The sequence below is a fragment of the Macaca fascicularis genome, chromosome 7, assembly GCF_037993035.2.
Source record: "Macaca fascicularis isolate 582-1 chromosome 7, T2T-MFA8v1.1".
NCBI lineage: Eukaryota > Metazoa > Chordata > Mammalia > Primates > Cercopithecidae > Macaca > Macaca fascicularis.
In genome coordinates this window covers 49223716-49243357 of record NC_088381.1, presented here as the reverse complement: position 1 = coordinate 49243357, position 19642 = coordinate 49223716, and the positions used below count along the sequence as shown (strand labels likewise).

General features: G+C 41.4%; 1 protein-coding gene across 2 annotated transcripts in view; it reads right to left on the bottom strand.

The window, feature by feature from the left end:
* Positions 1-4094: 4094 nt before the first annotated feature.
* The window catches only part of TMEM202 (transmembrane protein 202), a 28795-nt gene continuing 13247 nt past the window's right edge, over positions 4095-19642 (bottom strand). The window contains exons 1-5 of one of the 2 annotated variants that reach the window (XM_015453037.4): positions 15561-15763; positions 15046-15301; positions 5372-5521; positions 4907-5038; positions 4095-4433 (exon numbers count right to left, since the gene is read on the bottom strand). In XM_015453037.4, the coding sequence (XP_015308523.1) occupies positions 4234-4433; positions 4907-5038; positions 5372-5521; positions 15046-15301; positions 15561-15701 (879 nt within the window). In that variant the 5' untranslated portion in view covers positions 15702-15763 and the 3' untranslated portion in view covers positions 4095-4233. Of the gene's footprint in view, positions 4434-4906; positions 5039-5371; positions 5522-15045; positions 15302-15560; positions 15764-19642 lie in introns of those variants that run through there. The other variant, XR_012415143.1, reaches the window with a different exon arrangement.

Below are 19642 nucleotides of genomic sequence, written 5' to 3'. Positions count from 1 at the left end.
CGATGAGATCATTTGGACTCGGGAAGGGAAACATCACACACCAGGGCCTATTATGGGGAGGGGGAGAGGGGAGGGATAGCATTGGGAGTTATACCTGATATAAATGACCAGTTGATGGGTGCAGCACACCAACATGGCACAAGTATACATATGTAACAAACCTGCACGTTATGCACATGTACCCTAGAACTTAAAGTATAATTAAAAAAAAAAAAAGAGTTGACTGCTTAAATGAATCGATAAGGAGAAACAAGTAATAATTCAATATTTTTCAAATATTTGTGATAATTTGGCATATATTAGTCAAATATTTATCAAAATACATTAGAAGGATGATAGATTAGATGCTACAATAGGCAACATCTAGAAATAATGAAGCAATATAGCATGAATGTATCAATAATAGCACTCTTCAGTGACCTCTTCTTGTGTCATCAGAACATCTTAGAGTTATACAGGAATGAATAGAAATTAATGAATAGAATGAATAGACATTAAGAGAGATTGGGAGTCTTCAATATTTTCATATTAACACTTACATATATTGTGAAACAGGAACTGTGGTAGGTGGTGCATTCTATATCTTAACTCATGTATAACCAATTTTAGTCATATGCAAAGCCCTATAAATGCAGGCCCTATTTTTTTCCACCTTCCCATAACTGAGGAATAAAACATTAGAAGAAATAAAGACTTTTTCATGATTTTCTATTTATTTAGCCACGGAAGCAGGACAAGTTGAAAATGATCTGATATCACAGCCTTAGTTCTTAAGTTTTGCTTTGGTAATGACTTCATTTCTTTAGACATTTATTGTATAGACTCAGAAGTATTTACACATTGAGACTTTTCATGTAAAAGATTATATTGTAGAATATATGGAAAATAACTAGAAGTAGTTCTTTTTAGTTCTTCATATATTCACATACTTGAAAATATGGGAAGTACTAGAATATATCATTTAATTTCATTTTCATTGAAATCTATGGTAGTATACACATTTTATAGTGAGAAGATTGAGATACAAAGTGTTTAGCTTCTTTTCTAGAGCTCCTCTTTCATGTAGGGTTGCGAAGCTGGCTTTAGTCCATGTCTTGAGAAGCACTTTTAGTCCCTTTCACCATATAGGAGCTGTCTCCCTGTTCACTTATGCTTTCTTTGGGACTTACAGCCTATGAAGTCTAGGGCTTAGCTTGAATCATAGCATTGCTTTTTTTCTTTTTTCCAGTCTATGAAAATGTTTATCTATTTTAACTGGACTTCTCTGTCTCCGTCTCTCTCTTCCCACTTAACCTATTACAAAATATATATGGAACAAAGGGTGTGTACAAAAGGGTAATTTACTGAGCTATCTGACTGAAAATCCACTTAAGCTTCTTTTTTTTTTTTTTTTTTTTTTTTTTGAGACAGGGTCTTGCTGTGTTGCCCAGGCTGGAGTGCAGTGACTCAATCCCAGCTCACTACAACCTCAGCCTCCCAGGTTCAAGCAATTCTTCTGCCTCAGCCTCCCAAGTAGCCGGGATTACAGGCGCGTGCCACCATGCCTGGCTAATTTTTGTGTTTTATAGTAGAGACAGGGGTCTCACCATGTTGGCCAGGCTGGTCTCGAACTCCTGACCTCAAGTGATCCACCCGCCTCGGCCTCCCAAAGTGCTGGGATTACAGGCGTGAACTGCCATACCTGGCATTACTTTCTTATTATCTCGCTTCTTCCACCTTCACTCAGACTTACTTTCTTCTCTTCCCCCCATTTAGAACTTTTGTTTCTTGAAGAGTCATCAGTGTTCAGCATCCTGTCAATTTAGTCATATAATTAAAGGATTCAAACTAAATTACAAATAAAGATTGTGAACCCAGTGAGTACTTAACCAGTTAATGTATAGGTTAGAGTTTGTGTGAGTGGTAATGTGAGGAGGGAGAGTTGACTTTGACTACATGTCTGTTCTTACAACCAGACAAAGGCCCAGGAATAGTCTGAAGAGCCTCTGAACTAAGGCCACTTGAAGTAAGGAGGCACAAGTAATTCTGCCATAACGAAACTCACCTGGTCAGAAGAGGGGCATGAAGAAAGGGTTTTCTAAGGCAGGATCAAAATGTGCATATATGTCTGTTTGTGTATCTGTGTGTGGGTGCATACATTTGTGTGCTGTATGTAAGCTCCAACCCACAGGAATAAAAGCATAAGTATTAACTTAAAGGGCTTCCAGTTACCATCTGGAAATGTTTGGGAATTACTGATCAGGACCAGGATTATAAAAATTATATAATTGGCCGGGCGCGGTGGCTCAAGCCTGTAATCCCAGCACTTTGGGAGGCCGAGACGGACGGATCACGAGGTCAGGAGATCGAGACCATCCTGGCTAACACGGTGAAACCCCGTCTCTACTAAAAAATGCAAAAAACTAGCCGAGCGCGGTGGCGGGCGCCTGTAGTCCCAGCTACTCGGGAGGCTGAGGCAGGAGAATGGCGTGAACCCGGGAGGTGGAGCTTGCAGTGAGCTGAGATCCGGCCACTGCACTCCAGCCTGGGCGGCAGAGCGAGACTCCGTCTCAAAAAAAAAAAAAAAAAAAAATTATATAATTGCTCAATGTCTATTATTTTTGTTTTCTGCAAAGGTTACTAGTGAATCTCTAAATTAAACCAAAAGGATCCAAGGGCTTATCTTTACACACAACAAGAGTGAGGCTGGACATTATAGTCCATTTCATTGCCAGCTTTGGGGAGAAAAATGGATCTCAACCAATAGAGTAGTAGTGGCAGCAACTAAGGGTATGAAAGACAAAATGAGTATCAGGGACCTTGTGTGTGAAATCTAGTCTGAGTGTGAAAGGGATCTTTAGCCATCAAAAGACCTACATGATTATCTGAAAATACCACCTCCTCCCTCCGTACTTAGCTTTACAGGATATATATAAAACATGGAAAATCTTTCAGCTTGTATAGATATAGATGTAGATGTATTATAGATATAGATAGGCCTATCTATCGATCTATCATCTATCTATCAATCTATTATCCATCTATCTATCCATCTATCTATCTATCTATCTATCTATCTATCTATCTATCTATCTATACCTCTGCTGAAGAAGCCCTTTAGTCCCATTTGGCTCAGTAAAACATAATCGATGCTTAAGGAATCAAAGAGGTCACAGGCCTGTCAAGAATTTGATGGAGTTTACTTGAAACTATCTTCCGGGGGCGGGGCAGGGGGAAGGAAGAATCTGATGGAATCTCTGGCCCTCTTCACAGAAGAATACATATACAAGTTTTGTATAGAATTTCAGGGAGTTTGTGGATGCCTGGTTAAGGTATCTCCCTGCCTAGGGAGAAGCAGTGGTTTTACATAACAGACTGTAAAGGTTTCAAATTACCAGTCCTCACAGTAAGTGGGACCTCATGGATTCCCAAGAATCTACCCAGCACCTCTCAGTTCCTTTGAGTAGTAGGTCTTATATCCATTGATATTTATTCCATTTCTGGTAACGCTATCAAGTTCAGATTCAACAGTATTTGTCCAAGTGCTTTCCATCCGGAGTATACCCAAAGCCACACATAATAAAGAAAATTCTAAGTAGAAGTAATTAACGTTCTTCTCCATGGGCCTTTCTGGTCCATGAGATCCCTCATACCCAAAGAAGTCTCTGGTCTACACACTGCATCTTTCACTAGTTTCTTTCATTCATGACTCTAAACATTGTTGTTTTCTTTTAGAAATGTTTTTCTTAGGCCGGGCGCAGTGGCTCACGCCTGTAATCCCAGCACTTTGGGAGGCCGAGGCGGGCGGATCACAAGGTCAGGAGATCGAGACCACGGTGAAACCCCGTCTCTACTAAAAATACAAAAAATTAGCCGGGCGCGGTTGTGGGCGCCTGTAGTCCCAGCTACTCGGGAGGCTGAGGCAGGAGAATGGTGGGAACCCGGGAGGCGGAGCTTGCAGTGAGCCGAGATCGCGCCACTGCACTCCAGCCTGGGCGACAGAGTGAGTCTCCGTCTCCAAAAAAAAAAAAAAAAAAAGAAATGTTTTTCTTAAGTGAGTTATTACTTACTTTATTACTATCATACCTATTTTGGATCCAATGCACGCAAAAGACATTTCATCAGCTTTAATGTTGTCTCCTCCAGTAATATGGACATGATATTAGGAGGGTTTCCAAGAATTTATGCGATCAGTCCCAACTCAGCTTCTCCCCTGCTTTTAAGACAAGCTATAGTTAGGTTTTCCTATCACCATCACAGTCCTGCCTCTGGTAAATTTTTCTCTCTCACACTTAGAGATTCCATCTCAGACCTTGGCTCTTCTTCATCTTTAGCAGGTGATACTGTAGTCACTGGACCAACCCCCAGCCTTGATCTCTCTGTTGGAATCACAGTGACGTTTTCATCACGGGCAGGAGATCTGGAAGTTAAGTAGTTGAGAAGAGAGATGATGCCTAGGGGAAGGGAATAATTTGAGGTGAGGTTCAATATGCAATGGTCTTTTGGCTTTTAAAATTCTTACTCCTCCTTTAATAACCAGTTCAAAAGACATCTTTTCAGTGAACCCCTCTCTTCCCCAGCGGAGTTACTTTACCCTCTTGTGCTCTAATTGCATTATAATATTTCTCAGACTGGTTAGGACAAAGCTTGAACCTCCTGGATTCAAATCATAGTTCCACTATTTTCTGTGTGGCCTTGGGCAAGTTACTCAACTCGTCCATGCCTCACTTTGTGATAGAACAAGTTACTAATGCTAGGTTTTCAGACTCTAAAATCCACCCTTTCTTCATTATGCCACATTAACTCTCCAAGTATCAATGTTCTGAAAAGAAACAGTCAGTGCTTCTACTTCTCCTAGATTATACCTCCCTTTCCAGAAGCGATTTCCCTATCCATCCTTCTAGCATAGAGCAGGGGAGTGACTCACCAGCAAACATGTAAAAGATGTCACTGCACCAGTTAAGATAATAGGTCCACAGGAGATCTGAATCCATGGCATCCCTAGTATGCCAGTGAACCTGTGCCACAAACAGGTTGAGGCAGAGGAGCAAGCAGGTAGCTAGGACCGGAAGAAAAAATGTCACAACCCATCAGCATCTTCAGTCTGCCTTCCCCGCCACCCCCAGCTCTTCAGCCTCCAGAGGCCATATGTATAGCAAGGATCAAAAAGATAAAAACTTGGGGATTGACCAAGATGAGAGAACAGGATCTATACCCTGGTAAAGTCAGCGAAGGTGTGTTCTATATAATTAGATAAGGCAGATAGCTGGCAAGTTGGTGTGATACTGAAGAAGAGCAAAGAGATAAGAAAAAGAGTATAAGAGTTTCACAGAGAAAATTCGTTACCTTGATTATTACCATGGTAAAATACCCTGCCGATCTAGGTCTGTACCTGAGATGAAGCTGAGCATGGATACCTTCAGATCCAAGTTGGTAGTCATGCTTCCTCGACTAGGGAGCCAAGAGCTGAAGAGCCAGCCAAGGCCAATGAGTATGGTAAAGACAGAGATGAGAAAGAAGGCCCTGGAATATTGGAGATAATCTGCATGAAGAAGAGGAAAGGAAAAGCGTGGTTAGTCCAGTGAGGGAACTTCCCTTAAAAAGGCCAGACAGAGTCTTAGAGAAGGATGTAAGAACAAAGGATGATGGAGCAGAGCTTGCTACATGACATCCTTTTTGCTTGGAATTTCTTTACTATGATTGTTAAACTAAAGATAATATACAAATACTTCTGCATGCATTGATTTAGATATAAACTAGCTTATAAGAGGTGTTACCAATGACAAAACAGATTAAACTTTTTTCTTGTTTCTAATTCTAATTCTAAAAATAATAAGTAATATGCATCCAACATAAGCATTCAAAAGACTACAAAAGAACAAAGAAGCAGGAAAAAAATCAGCCACAATTTCACTACCTAGAGGCAACCATTGTTAATATTTTATTTTTCTACCCTCTGTGCATAGTAGATATGATACTAGATATCATGTGGGTTTTTTCCTCAAGAATATATGATGTGATTTTCCCCAGGTATCTGTTGTAAATATTATTTTCAGTGGCTACAAAATATTCTATCATATCAATATACTTTGCTTAATGATTTACCCATTGTTTAGTTCCATTTGTTTTTCACTTTCAGCTGTATCTGGCATGTACAGGCCTCGTCAGCCTACGACTACAAAATGAAGTCACATTTACTTTATTTATTTATTTATTTATTTACTTATTTATTTTATTATTATTTTTTTGAGACAGAGTCTCACTCCGTCGCCCAGGTTGGAGTGCAGTGGTGCAATCTTGGTTCACTGCAGCATCTGCCTCCCGGGTTCAAGCAATTCTTCTGCCTCAGCTTCCCGAGTAGCTGAGATTACAGGTACATGCCACCATGCCCAGCTAATTTTTTGTATTTTTTTAGTAAAGACAGGTTTTCACCATGTTGTCCAGGCTGGTCCTGAATGCCTGACCTCAGGTGATCTGCCTGCCTTGGCCTCTCAAAGTGCTGGGATTAAAGACTTGAGCCACCTCGCCCAGCCTCATTTACTTTAATTCCCATATTATGATGATTTCAAGCCCCAATTTACCAAACTGCAGGAACCTATCACAAAGTGTTTCCCCCACTTTTTTTTTTTTTATTCTGAGAGTCTCTCAAAGTCCTATCTCATATTTGTTCAAGTTGTTCTTATCCAAGTGCCACACCTCTCCTTCTTCCATCTTTGGCTCTAGGTGTCTTCTCTTTGGCTCTGCCACTGCGGACCGGATGTTGGTAAGAGCAGCAGGGATATGCTCAACCTTACTTTTTGCTACCACATCCCTAAGATGCAACAGGTTCTTCGACTTCCCCATCCATATTTTGCTGAAGATTTAGAAGGTAACTTATAATTACAAGTAGCTGTAGCTTTTCTGAGCTACCAGACACCAGATACTGAATATCTGAGCTACCAGACACCAGATACTGAATATCTTCAGTAACCTTTATAAGGTGCCTCCTTATTTAGCTTCTTTTTCTGTCCCAATGTAGTAGGGACCAGCTCACCCCCACCCCAGTGGTTACAAAGTTCTCTAACCACTTATATGCCTAAGAATCCAAGTCCAGCTTCTGAGTAACTCAGAGAGCAGAAATTATGTATCAAGCTTATCCAGTCTAATATCTGGCTCCTTGTTTCATTTTGTTCTCCAGAACCTGCCACTTACTAATATGATGAATTGCAGGAATTTCCATTCAAAGAAACCACACCCCTATCCACAGAGGTTAAGTTGCTCTGTAGCCGCAACAAGTGAGCCACATTAAAACATAGTAATTCACAAGCTGCATATTTTCTGAATACTGGGTTATTCAGAATTAGCAGTATATGTAGCCAGCCAGAACATAAGCCCAGACTGAGCTGTATGAAGCCCAGGGTAACAGGCATGCTTTGTGGTATTTAGTCCACAATCCTCTATGAGCTCTAGCAGCCCTTGTCTATAGCCCTGGACTATTGTCTTTATAGCCCTCTGACTATAGCTAACTGGACTAAGCATGGGAACCTGACCCATCCTGGGACAATTTTATTCTTATGCTTGGAAATTGGATTTCCTCTTTTGCTTGCTTGAACTGAGAAGATGTAAAGTTTGACCGGCGTATCACCTTTTAGGCACTTACACACTAATAAACAGGAAAAACTGAGCTGTAGAGATAAAACAAGGCATAAACAAAGATGAGTGACAAAGTGACTGTAGAAAATCTGAGTGCCTGGCTGGCTTGATTTTCTTTATCTGAGATCCCAGTATCCCCTGGAATTCCCTAAGGTCCAGCGAACTTCCTGCCTTGGGAGTCTATGTTATTCCTCTGAGCCACATTTTTTTTTCCTTTATCTTTTTCTTTTTTTTTTTTATATATATATGTACTATTTTCTTTTTTTTTATGTACTATTTTCTTTTTTTAAATTTATTTATTATTATTATACTTTAAGTTCTAGGGTACATGTGCATAACGTGCAGGTTTGTTACATATGTATACTTGTGTCATGTTGGTGTGCTGCACCCATCAACTCGTCAGCACCCATCAACTCGTCATTTACATCAGGTATAACTCCCAATGGCATCCCTCCCCCCACCCCCTCCCCATGATAGGCCCCGGTGTGTGATGTTCCCCTTCCCGAGTCCAAGTGATCTCATTGTTCAGTTCCCACCTATGAGTGAGAACATGCGGTGTTTGGTTTTCTCTTCTTGTGATAGTTTGCTAAGAATGATGGTTTCCAGCTGCATCCATGTCCCTACAAAGGACACAAACTCATCCTTTTTTATGGCTGCATAGTATTCCATGGTGTATATGTGCCACATTTTCTTAATCCAGTCTGTCACTGATGGACATTTGGGTTGATTCCAAGTCTTTGCTATTGTGAATAGTGCCGCAATAAACATACATGTGCATGTGTCTTTATAGCAGCATGATTTATAATCCTTTGGGTATATACCCAGTAATGGGATGGCTGGGTCATATGGTACGTCTAGTTCTAGATCCTTGAGGAATCGCCATACTGTTTTCCATAATGGTTGAACTAGTTTACAATCCCACCAACAGTGTAAAAGTGTTCCTATTTCTCCACATCCTCTCCAGCACCTGTTGTTTCCTGACTTTTTAATGATTGCCATTCTAACTGGTGTGAGATGGTATCTCATTGTGGTTTTGATTTGCATTTCTCTGATGGCCAGGGATGATGAGCATTTTTTCATGTGTCTGTTGGCTGTATGAATGTCTTCTTTTGAGAAATGTCTGTTCATATCCTTTGCCCACTTTTTGATGGGGTTGTTTGTTTTTTTTCTTGTAAATTTGTTTGAGTTCTTTGTAGGTTCTGGATATTAGCCCTTTGTCAGATGAGTAGATTGCAAAAATTTTCTCCCATTCTGTAGGTTGCCTGTTCACTCTCATGGTAGTTTCTTTTGCTGTGCAGAAGCTCTTTAGTTTAATTCCTTTATCTTTTTCTTTGAGATGGGGTCTCAGTCTATAACCCAGGCTGGAGCGCAGTAGCATGATCTCTACTCACTGCAGCCTCCAACTCCCAGACTCAAGCAATCCTCCCACCTCAGTCTCCTGAATAGCTGGGACCACAGATGCACACCATCACACCCGGCTAATTTTTTGTATTTTTGGTGGAGGTGGGGTTTCACCATGCTGCCCGGGCTGGTCTCGAACTCCTAAGCTCAAGCGATCTGCCCACCTCAGCCTCCCAAAGTGCCGAGATTACAGGCTTGAGCCACCACACCTGGCCGATTCTTCTGAATCTTTACAAATAAGTTCACTGTTTAGCTTACACTAATTCAAATGATTTTAATATTCAGAACACCAAGGAGCACTGTCGAGGATATTTCCTGTCCAACTCCAGCCTAACATATAAAGTCCAGGTCCTCTTCTACCATGAGGAGAAGACTGCAACTTTATGTATTTCTTACAAATCTCTCTGTGTTATCTTCTCATCTCCTGAAAACTACCTAAACAAGATCCTCACAACTCCAAAGGAACAATTTAAAGATTTACAGCATAGAAGAGTCTAACCTTCCCAAAGTAACTAAGTCTATTAGGAATAATCATATACAACAAATTATATAAACTAACTAAACACTTAGATTCAGAGTCTAAGACATCTGCATTTGGTTAACTTTATAGTTTTTTTATTCATATTACTATAAATAAATAAACGTCCAAAAGCTGATTTCAAGCCTCTATCTCCTGTAACACCAAAGCTGATTTCAGCTTTTAAACAACAGTTTTTACAACAGCTTACTCATCAAAGTTTCAAAAATCTTAGGATCTTAATTACAAAAGGCCCTGCTTGTATGTTTCAGTAAGAAGCCTTGGTCCAGAAAAAGGGGTGCCTGAGATAAAATGAACAGCCCTGTGTCACCTGTCTGGGTCAACTGTATCCAAACATTTCTGAAGTTTTCCTTACTGATATACTTTGATGCGGTTAAACTTAAGTTACAAGAACACCAAGGCACCTCTCCCAGCTTACTGAAGCTAATACCTTGGGAAGAGAAAGGATGTCACTTTCAATTTGAGGAGGAAGTACAAATCATCTGAAAAACTTGGAAAGATTTTTGTAGATGTTCTCAGGATCAGCCCAGCGTCAGTCAGTAATGCTACACTTCAGAGTACCATCAGGTAAGATGTAAAACCCCTACCAAGATTGGAGGGGGCACCACCCAACCAGAAAGCAGTAGTGTTCTGTGGCATCCCCTCAGATCTCAGTGAAATGAGAACATTCACCATTTGGCAGTTTGTAAATAATGGGTGGGATCTCCTTCTACTGTTGTGGAAGTAAAACTTGGCCAGGGAGCTTTTGGAAAGTGGTGCTGCTGGAGACAAGCTGGGGAATCAGCTCACTTATTTAGCCAAATCTGAACTTCCACGCTGCTGCCACTATGACCGCTTTCAAGGCACAGAAGGCAATACACAACTTCTCCAGGCTCAGATGAGGTGCCCCAAGTGGGTGATTTTGGAATGGAAACGATCCTGGATGGAGACTTAGGACCCTGAAGAGGTATCTATGAAATCTGCTTAGTATTTAGGTGCCCTTGTAACCCAGCTGGAGTGCCAGAATAAAGCATCCCTACACAGCCTGGCAACGTGTACTGTATGGTGTTTCCTAGGTTCCTAACTCTAGGGTGCCCAGTGACTTGACAAAAAGGCTTATCCTTTCTTTCCCACGCTCTGCAAAACAGTTCAAACTACTCTCTGTGCAATATATCCTTTACATTTCAGCCTGATCTCACCAGTGCTAGGGGAAAATAACAGAAGGGTCTGTTCTACACTTGAGACTTGCAGTAAAAGTGAAGGATACTGTCCTTTCCTCCCCATCCCTTCTTCATCCCATTAGCAATAGCCACAACAGAGAGGCTATCAGTCATCTAGAACCGGGTGAAGTCAGAGACAGAAAGAAGCACAACACCCTGAAGTGAGCCCAGGGAATAGGAATATGAGCATGCACATTCTTTTTTTTTTTTTTTTTTTTTTTTTTTGAGACGGAGTCTCGCTCTGTCACCCAGGCTGGAGTGCAGTGGCCAGATCTCAGCTCACTGCAAGCTCCGCCTCCCGGGTTTACGCCATTCTCCGGCCTCAGCCTCCCGAGTAGCTGGGACTACAGGCGCCCGCCACCTCGCCTGGCTAGTTTTTTGTATTTCTTAATAGAGACGGGGTTTCACCATGTTAGCCAGGATGGTCTCGATCTCCTGACCTCGTGATCCGCCCGTCTCGGCCTCCCAAAGTGCTGGGATTACAGGCTTGAGCCACCGCGCCCGGCCGAGCATGCACATTCTTAAACACACCTGAGATAGCCCCTGTGAAACTTACGAAAATGACTAAAGAAACTGTCAGGGAGGGGAATGAAATTCTTGCAATCCAGTAGGTAAAAGTTTGAAGTCATTGAATTGGAAAGTAATTATTAAACAATAATGTATTCAGAGGCCAGGTGCAGTGGCTCATGCCTGTAATCCGAGCACTTTGAGAGGCCGAGGCAGGCAGATCACCTGAGGTCAGGAGTTCAAGACCAGCCTAGTAGGCCAGGTGAGGTGGCTCACGCCTGTGATCCCAGCACTTGAGGAGGCTGAGGGGGGCAGATCATGAGGTCAGGAGATCAAGACCATCCTGGCTACCATGGTGAAACCCCGTCTCTACTAAAAATACAAAAAAATTAGCTGGGTGCGGTGGCGGGCGCCTGTAGTCCCAGCTACTCAGGAGGTTGAGGCAGGAGAATGGCGTGAACCTGGGAGGCAGAGCTTGCAGTGAGCCGAGATGACGCCACTGCACTCCAGCCTGGGCAACAGAGCAAGACTCCATCTCAAAAAAAAAAAAAGATCAGCCTAGCTAACATGGTGAAACCCCATCTCTACTAAAAACACAAAAATTAGCTGGGCGCACTGATGCACACCTGTAATCCCAGCTACTTGGGAGGCTGAGGCAGGAGAATCGCTTGAACCCGGGAGGCAGAGATTGCAGTGAGCCAAGATCACGCCACTGCACTCCAGCCTGGGTGACAGAATGAGATTCCATCTCAAAAATAAATAAATAAATAAATAAATAATAATGTATTCGGGCAATAATAACATTATATTGTTGTCACAGGGAGATAAGGCCTGGAAATTTTGATTACATTTTGGGGAATTTCTTATGAGATCTGTATTGCAGCCTAATTACTGACTCTTGAATTAGAACTAGTTATAATAACATGGAAAATAGGGTGGATACTTGATTTATACTTGTGTACCTTAAGGATTCAGTTGACTTTAAATAATCAGTCTGTAGAGATAAAGCATAAACACAGATGAGTGACAAAGTGACTCTATAAAATCTGAGTGATTGGCTGGCTTGATTTCCTTAATTTTCTTTATCTGCATAAAGGTGAATCCAGGGCTTCAAGAAATAAACTATTCACTGCTTAAGTGACATAATTTCGGGATTCTAATGCATTAATGTTTTTTTTTTTTGAGACAAGGTCTCACTCTGTCATCCAGGCTGGAGTACAGTAGCTCAATCTCAGCTCACGACAACCTCTGCCTCCTAGGCTCAAGCAATTCTCCCACTTCGGCCTCCCAAGTAGCTGGGATTGCAGGCGCCCACTACCATGCCCAGCTAATTTTTGTATTTTTTGTAGAGACAGGGTTTCGCCTTGTTGCTCAGGCTGGTCTCAAACTCCTAAACTCAAGCGATCCCCCACCTCAGCCTTCCAAAGTGCTGATGTCAGAGGTGTTTGAACCGGAGCAACTTTATCTTGAATAGGGGCTGGTTAAAGTAAGGCTGAAACCTACTGGGCTGCATTCCCGGGAGGTTAAGGCATTCTTAGTCAGCGCAAAATACAGGTCATAAAGACCTTGCTGATAAAACAGGCTGTGGTAAAGAAGCCAGCCGAAACCCACTAAAACCAAGATGGCAACAAAAGTGACCTCTGATCGTCCTCACTGCTTATTATATGTGAATTATAATGCATTAGCATACTAAAAGACACTCCCACCAGTGCCATGACAGTTTACAAATGCCATGGCAATGTCAGGAATTTACGCTATACGGTCTAAAAAGAGGAGGAACCCTTAGTTGCAGGAATTGCCCACCTCTTTCCCCGAAAACTTACGAATATAACTCACCCCTTGTTTAGCATATAATAAAGAAATAGCCATAAAAATGGGCAACCAGCAGCCCTGGTGGCTCCTTTTCCTATGGAGTAGCCATTCTTTTATTTCTTTACTTTCTTAAATTTGCTTTCACTTTACTCTATGGACTCATCTCGAATTCTTTCTTGCCCAAGATCCAAGAACCCTCTCCTGGGGTCTGGATCAGGACCCCTTTCTGGTATCACTGGGATTACAGGCTTGAGCCACTACACCCAGCCCTAATTTATTAAAGATTTAAATAATAATCTTAAGGCCGAAATTTTAACATGGGCACCCAGTTACATAAATATAACTGCAGTTTTATCTTTTTGCCTAAATCTTTTAATCCATTTCTAGTTATTTCCTTGGAATTAATTTCTAGAAATGGAATTATTTACTCAAAGGAGATGAACATTTTTAAGTCTCTGGATGCACCTAATCATATTGCTTTGATTATACCAATTTGCATGGTATGTACAGGAACGCATATGGGAGTGTATAGCAGTTGCATCATCATTTAAAAATCTGTTAATATGGTGGTTGAAAAGTTACATCTTGTTATTCATTTACCTTTCTTTAATGATTGATTGAGGTTAAATTATTTTTCCTATATTTATTAGATAGTTATAGTTCTTCTGTGCATGTCGATTGAAAAAGAACTTATTTGAGTTTATGTCTTTAATACTTTGTGTATCCTTTTACTATATTAAGGCCATCAACCTTTATCTTTCATAATTGTTGCAAATATTTTCTCTAGTTTTCATTTTATGCAGCTGAATTGTCTGCCTGCCTTTGATTTTAGTTTCTTCTCAAGATCATGCAGGAAACTGTCCCTTAATTTCAAATGTTGCAGCCCATGGCCAAATAACTGATGCTCTACCTCAGAGTTGGGCACAGGTGCTCCCCTCCTGCTTATGTGAGGAGAATAGATGAGATCTCTGCTTATGTGAGAATAGATGCTTTACTCACACATGTTTTCTTTCACAATACCCCTTTCATTGTGTAAATTTATGTCTTGTGGGTGATGGGAAAACTGTCAGTGTAATGATATCTTTCCTCTAAGTTTTTGGTTTGATTGAAAAACTCATGCATATGATATTTTTAGCCCCCAAAACTTATATTAAAATATTTTGTGTTGCGCTTTCAGATTTATTTAAATTCACATAAAATTTGACATAAATAATATTATCTTCATAGTTGGCATTTGTTATACCACATATCTAATGTACATTTAAATTCTATTCCACTGCTAGGAGAAGAACAAGCTGACCTTGAAAGTCAAATCTAATAGAGGTTAAGATATTTGCTTTATCTTCCAGCTATGATCAATCACTTCTCTTCTAATTCTGCAAGCCACATTAGAATACCAATCACATTGCTTAGCAGTAACATCTTGTAAATGAGTTATTCCTAGGGCAGGTATGGTAGCTCACACCTATAGTCCCAGTACTTTGGGAGGAACACTTGAGGCCAGGACTTTGAGACCAGCCCGGGCAATATAATGAGAACTTTCTCTCCAAAAAAAAAAAAAAAAATTAAAAATTAGCCAGGAGTGGTGGCACACGTCTGTAGTTTCACCTACTCAGGAGGTTGAGCGGGAAGATTGCTTGAGCCCTGGAGGTGGAGGCTGTAGTGAGCAATGATAGTGCTATTGCACTTCGGCTAGGTGATAGAGCAAGAGCCTGTCTCTAAAAACAAACAAACAAAACAAAACAAAACAGTTCTTCCCATCAAGTAAAAAGAGTATAACCCATTATTTAGGACAGAAAACGACCTGGAATAGAAGGGAGAAAGGGCACACTGAGGATACCAAAGAAAGATCCATCCTACACTTGGAGAGGTGAAAGCCAAAAGATCTTGGAGGAAGAAAGATGAAGGGCCAATCTGTGTGAGCAGAAATCTCTGCAATTGTGTGGGGCCTGTGGCATTTAATTCAGTGGCACTCACAGGGTGGCTTGGGTGTGTGGTTCCAGCACAGCTCATGGTTGCATAAGGTCCAGAGTCCTGCGTAGAGCTCAAGGCCATTCTTGATCACCAGGAACTGTACCCAGTTCAGTGGGGACATGGCGATCAGCATTAGGAGGCTAAAACTACAGAGGCTGCCACAGAGTATTCGGATGTAGATGTGTGCCTGATCCATAAGCTGCTGCTGCCTTTGGGATGACATCGAGGCACTTGGATGTTTCTTGGCAGGGAGGGTAGGCTACAAGGATGAGGGAAACATTGCCTACCCGAAAGGATAACCCCTGATCCCCAGGGTCACCTGCTTTTCTCTACCTCAAGCATTCCCATGTGTCTTTGATTTAAGGATATCTTGCCCTACTCCTAAAAAAAAAAAAAAAAAAAAAAAAAAAACCACAATTTTCAGGGTGATCTTTCCTGTCTTTAGGATGCTCTATGTAGCCCCGCCTTTAAGTAAGTCCTCTTTTTCCCATCTGACTTCTAATTAGATACCTCCTCACCCTTTGGTATTTCCGGTTCCCCTTTATCTTGGGAACCTCGGGACTGTGGAAAGTCAAGGTTAAATGTTCCCTTCGCTCCATCTTGGCAGTCGGTTCTCTTTCTAACTGCCACGGAATTTGTCTCTGCATCTCCTCACACATGCTGGCAGAAGCAAAAAAGGGCCAGGACCCATGGCACAGATCCTGTTTCTGTTTTATTTATATTTTTGGTCTGGTCAGCTCAGGAAGAAATCATCATATTTTAAGCATGTGCATGTATGTGTGATGCTCCCCACCCTCCATTCTCCACCTACTCCCAACTCTTTTATTAAATAAATCCACAAAGATTTTGTTAGCAGTGGCTGTGTGTCAGGCTTTGTGCTAGCTTCTGGGACACAAAAATAAGTAAGACACAGTTCCCTCACAGCGTATAAAAAAAGGGGAACTCATATGCTTGTTGGCCACATGTATTTCTTCTTTTGAGGAAGTGTCTGTTCATGTCCTTTGCCCACTTTTTAATGGGGTTATTTGTCTTTTTCTTGTACATTTATTTAAGTTCCTTGCAGATGCTGGATATTAGACCTTTGTCAGATGCATAGTTTGCAAAACAATTTTCCCTTTCCGTAGGTTTTCTGTTTACGCTATTGATAGTTTCTTTTGCTATGCATAAGCTCTTTAGTTTAATTAGATCCCATTTGTCAATTTTTGCTTTTGTTGCAATTGCTTTTGGCATCTTCATAATGAAATCTTTGCTGGTTCCTATGTTCAGATCATTAGAGAAATTAAAACCACAATGAGATACCATCTCACACCAGTCAGAATGGCTATTATAAAAAGTCAAAATAATAACAGATTGTGGCGAGGTTGTGGAGAAAAAGGAACACATACACTGTTGATGGGAGAGTAAATTATTAATTCAAACATTGTGGAAAGCAGTGTGATGATTCCTCAAAGATGTAAAGACAGAAAGAACTACCATTTGACCCAGAAATTCCATTTTTGGGTATATGCCCAAAGGGACAGAAATCATTCTATCATAGAGACACATGCACATGTATGTTCACTGAAGCACTATTTGCAATAGCAAAGACATGGAACCAACATAAATGCCCATCAATCGTAGACTGGATAAAGAAAATGTGGTACACATCCACCATGGAATACTATGCAGCTATAAAAAAGAACAAGATCATGTGCTTTGCAAGAAGATGGATGGAGCTGGAGGCCATTATCCTTAGCAAACTAATGCAGCAACAGAAAACCAAATACTGCATGTTCCTGCTTATAAGTGGGAACATGGACACATAGAGGGGAACAACAGACATTGGGGCCTATCAGAGGGTGGGGGGTGGGAGGAGAGAGAGAGTCAGGACAAATAACTATTGAGTACTAGGCTTAATACCTGGGTGATGAAATAATCTGTACAACAAACCCCCATGACATGGGTTTATCTATATAACAAATCTGCACATGTACCCCTGAACTTAAAATAAAAATTTTAAAAGCGGGCAACTCAGATGTCTCCAGAACTCTATTGGTTGTGGCTATAATTTAAAATTATATCCCTATCAGTAGCCAGTAGCCTGGAGTTCATGCCAGGGTTGTCTCAATAGGCTCATGAACCAGTCTGTCAGTCATGGTCCTTCATACAGCGTCCATCTTTTTCTTCCTTTTTTGCTCTGGTTCCCTCTTTTCAATGTCCTCTACTCATGAAGCCATTTAAGGGCGCTGCTATACCACTGCCACTGCTGACAGGGCCCACTATGAATATGCCAGTATCTATAGCCCAGAACACTATAAGCCAATGTGCTAAAAGCCACTGGTCTTCAAGATACCCTAGCAGTGCTGGGTTCAAAATGTTCCATACGGCCCCCAAAGGACATGTATCAGCGTGCTCACAGCAGCACTCCATAATAGCCCCAAGTTCAAAACTACCCAAATGCCCATCAACAGAAGAATGGAAGATTGCGGTCTATTTATACAATGAAATACTATACAGCAATACGAGTAATCTACAACCACCTGAGCAAAGAGGGATGAATATTATCTACATAATGCTGAGCAAAAGAATCCAAACACAAAAGAGTACATATGTATGATTCTATTCATATGAAGTGCAAAACAGGCAAAACTAATCTGTGTTGTTAGAAGTCAGAAACACTCTGGGGAGGAAGATGGCTAGGTATTGGAAGGAGACATGCGAAGGGCTCTTGGGGTGCTGTAAAGGTTCTTTCTTGATCTATGCACTGATGACCAGCTTTCTGTATGCACAGTTTTTCTACACGCATGGTTTTTGTTTTGTTTTTCTTTTTTGACGCAGAGTCTTGCTCTGTCACCTAGGCTGGAGAGTTGTGGTGTGATCTCGGCTCACTGCAACCTCTGCCTCCCAGGTTGAAGCAATTCTCCTGCCTCAGCCTCCCAAGTAGCTGGAACTACAGGTGCCCGCCACCATGCCCGGTTAATTTTTGTATTTTTAGTAGAGATGAGAGTTCACTCTGTTGGCCAGGCTGGGCTTGAACTCCTGACCTCAAGTGATCTGCCTGCCTCAGCCTCCCAAAGTATCTATATGCATGTTACGCTTCAACTAAAAGTTAAAAGAGGCCGGGTGTGGTGGCTCATGCCTGTAATCCCAGCACTCTGGGAGGCCAAGGCAGGCAGATCACTTGAGGTCAGGAATTTGAGACCAGCCTGATCAACGTGGCAAAACCCCGTCTCTACTAAAAATACAAAAATTAGCTGGGCGTGGTGGCAGGTGCCTGTAATTCCAGCTACTTGGGAGGCTGAGGCAGGAGAATTGCTGGATCCGGAGGTTGCAGTGAGGCAGAGGTTGCAGTGAGCTGAGATCACGCCATTGCACTCCAGTCTGGGCAACAAAAGCGAAACTCTGTCTCAAAAAAAAAAAAAAAAAAGAATAATTTGAGTATATGAATCAAGAAGCTTAAACATGGTTGTATATTTTGTCTCAGTAATTTCATCCCTAAAATCTATAAAATCAATAACTAAGAGTATTACAGCTTATTTCTATAACCTCCCATCTACCAGGAACTGTGCTAGGTGCTTTATATACATTAACCTACTTGCTTTCTGAATCACATTTTTTCACTTTATTTTCTGATTTGTTATTGCTAATGAATAAATTATTTTTTCAATGTATTTACCTTTTATCTGGTCATTTGACTGAATTATTTAAATTCTAATCATTCTGTTGGCCAATTTCTCTTAGATTTTCTAGGTAAACATCCTATCATCTCCAAATGATGATCATTCTGTTTCTCTCTTTACAAAATATGTCATATTGCACTGGCCTGGCATGGTGGCTCATGCCTGTAATCCAACACTTTGGGAGGCCGAGGCGGGTGGATCACTTGAGGTCAGGCATTTGAGACCAGCCTGGGCAACATGGTGAAACCCCATCTCTACAAAAAAACACAAAAATTAGTCAGGTGTGGTGGCGCATGTCTGAGGTCCTAGCTACTCGGGGGACTGAGGTGGGAAGATTGCTTGGGCCAGGGAGGTTGAGGATTCAGTAAGCCGTGTTTATGCCACTACACTCCAGCCTGGGTGACAAAGTGAGATCCTGTCTCAAAGAGATAAATAATAAAAATGGAATAAAAATAGACTATTAGCTCTTTATAGGTGCACATGAAAAGATGCCCCTAATATATTATCAATTGAAAAATTTATAAAATAGTGGTTACATCATGCCCTGATTTTTTTGTTTTGAAGGATTATAAATGTGTGTATATAGAAAATAGTCGGGCTGGGCTGGGCGCAGTGGCTCATGTTTGTAATCCCAGCAATTTGGGAGGCCGAGGTGGGCGGATCACCTAAGGTCGGGAGTTTGAGACCAGCCTGACCAACATGGAGAAACCCTCTCTCTACTAAAAATACAAAATTAGCTGGACATGGTGGTGCATGCCTGTAATTCCAGCTACTCAGGAGGCTGAAGCAGGAGAATCACTTGAACCTGGGAGGCGGAGTTTGCAGTGAGCCAAGATTGCGCCATTGCACTCCAGCCTGGGCAACAAGAGGGAAACTCTGTCTCAAAACACACACACACACATACACACAAAGAGAGAGAGAAAATAGGCTGGGCGCCATGG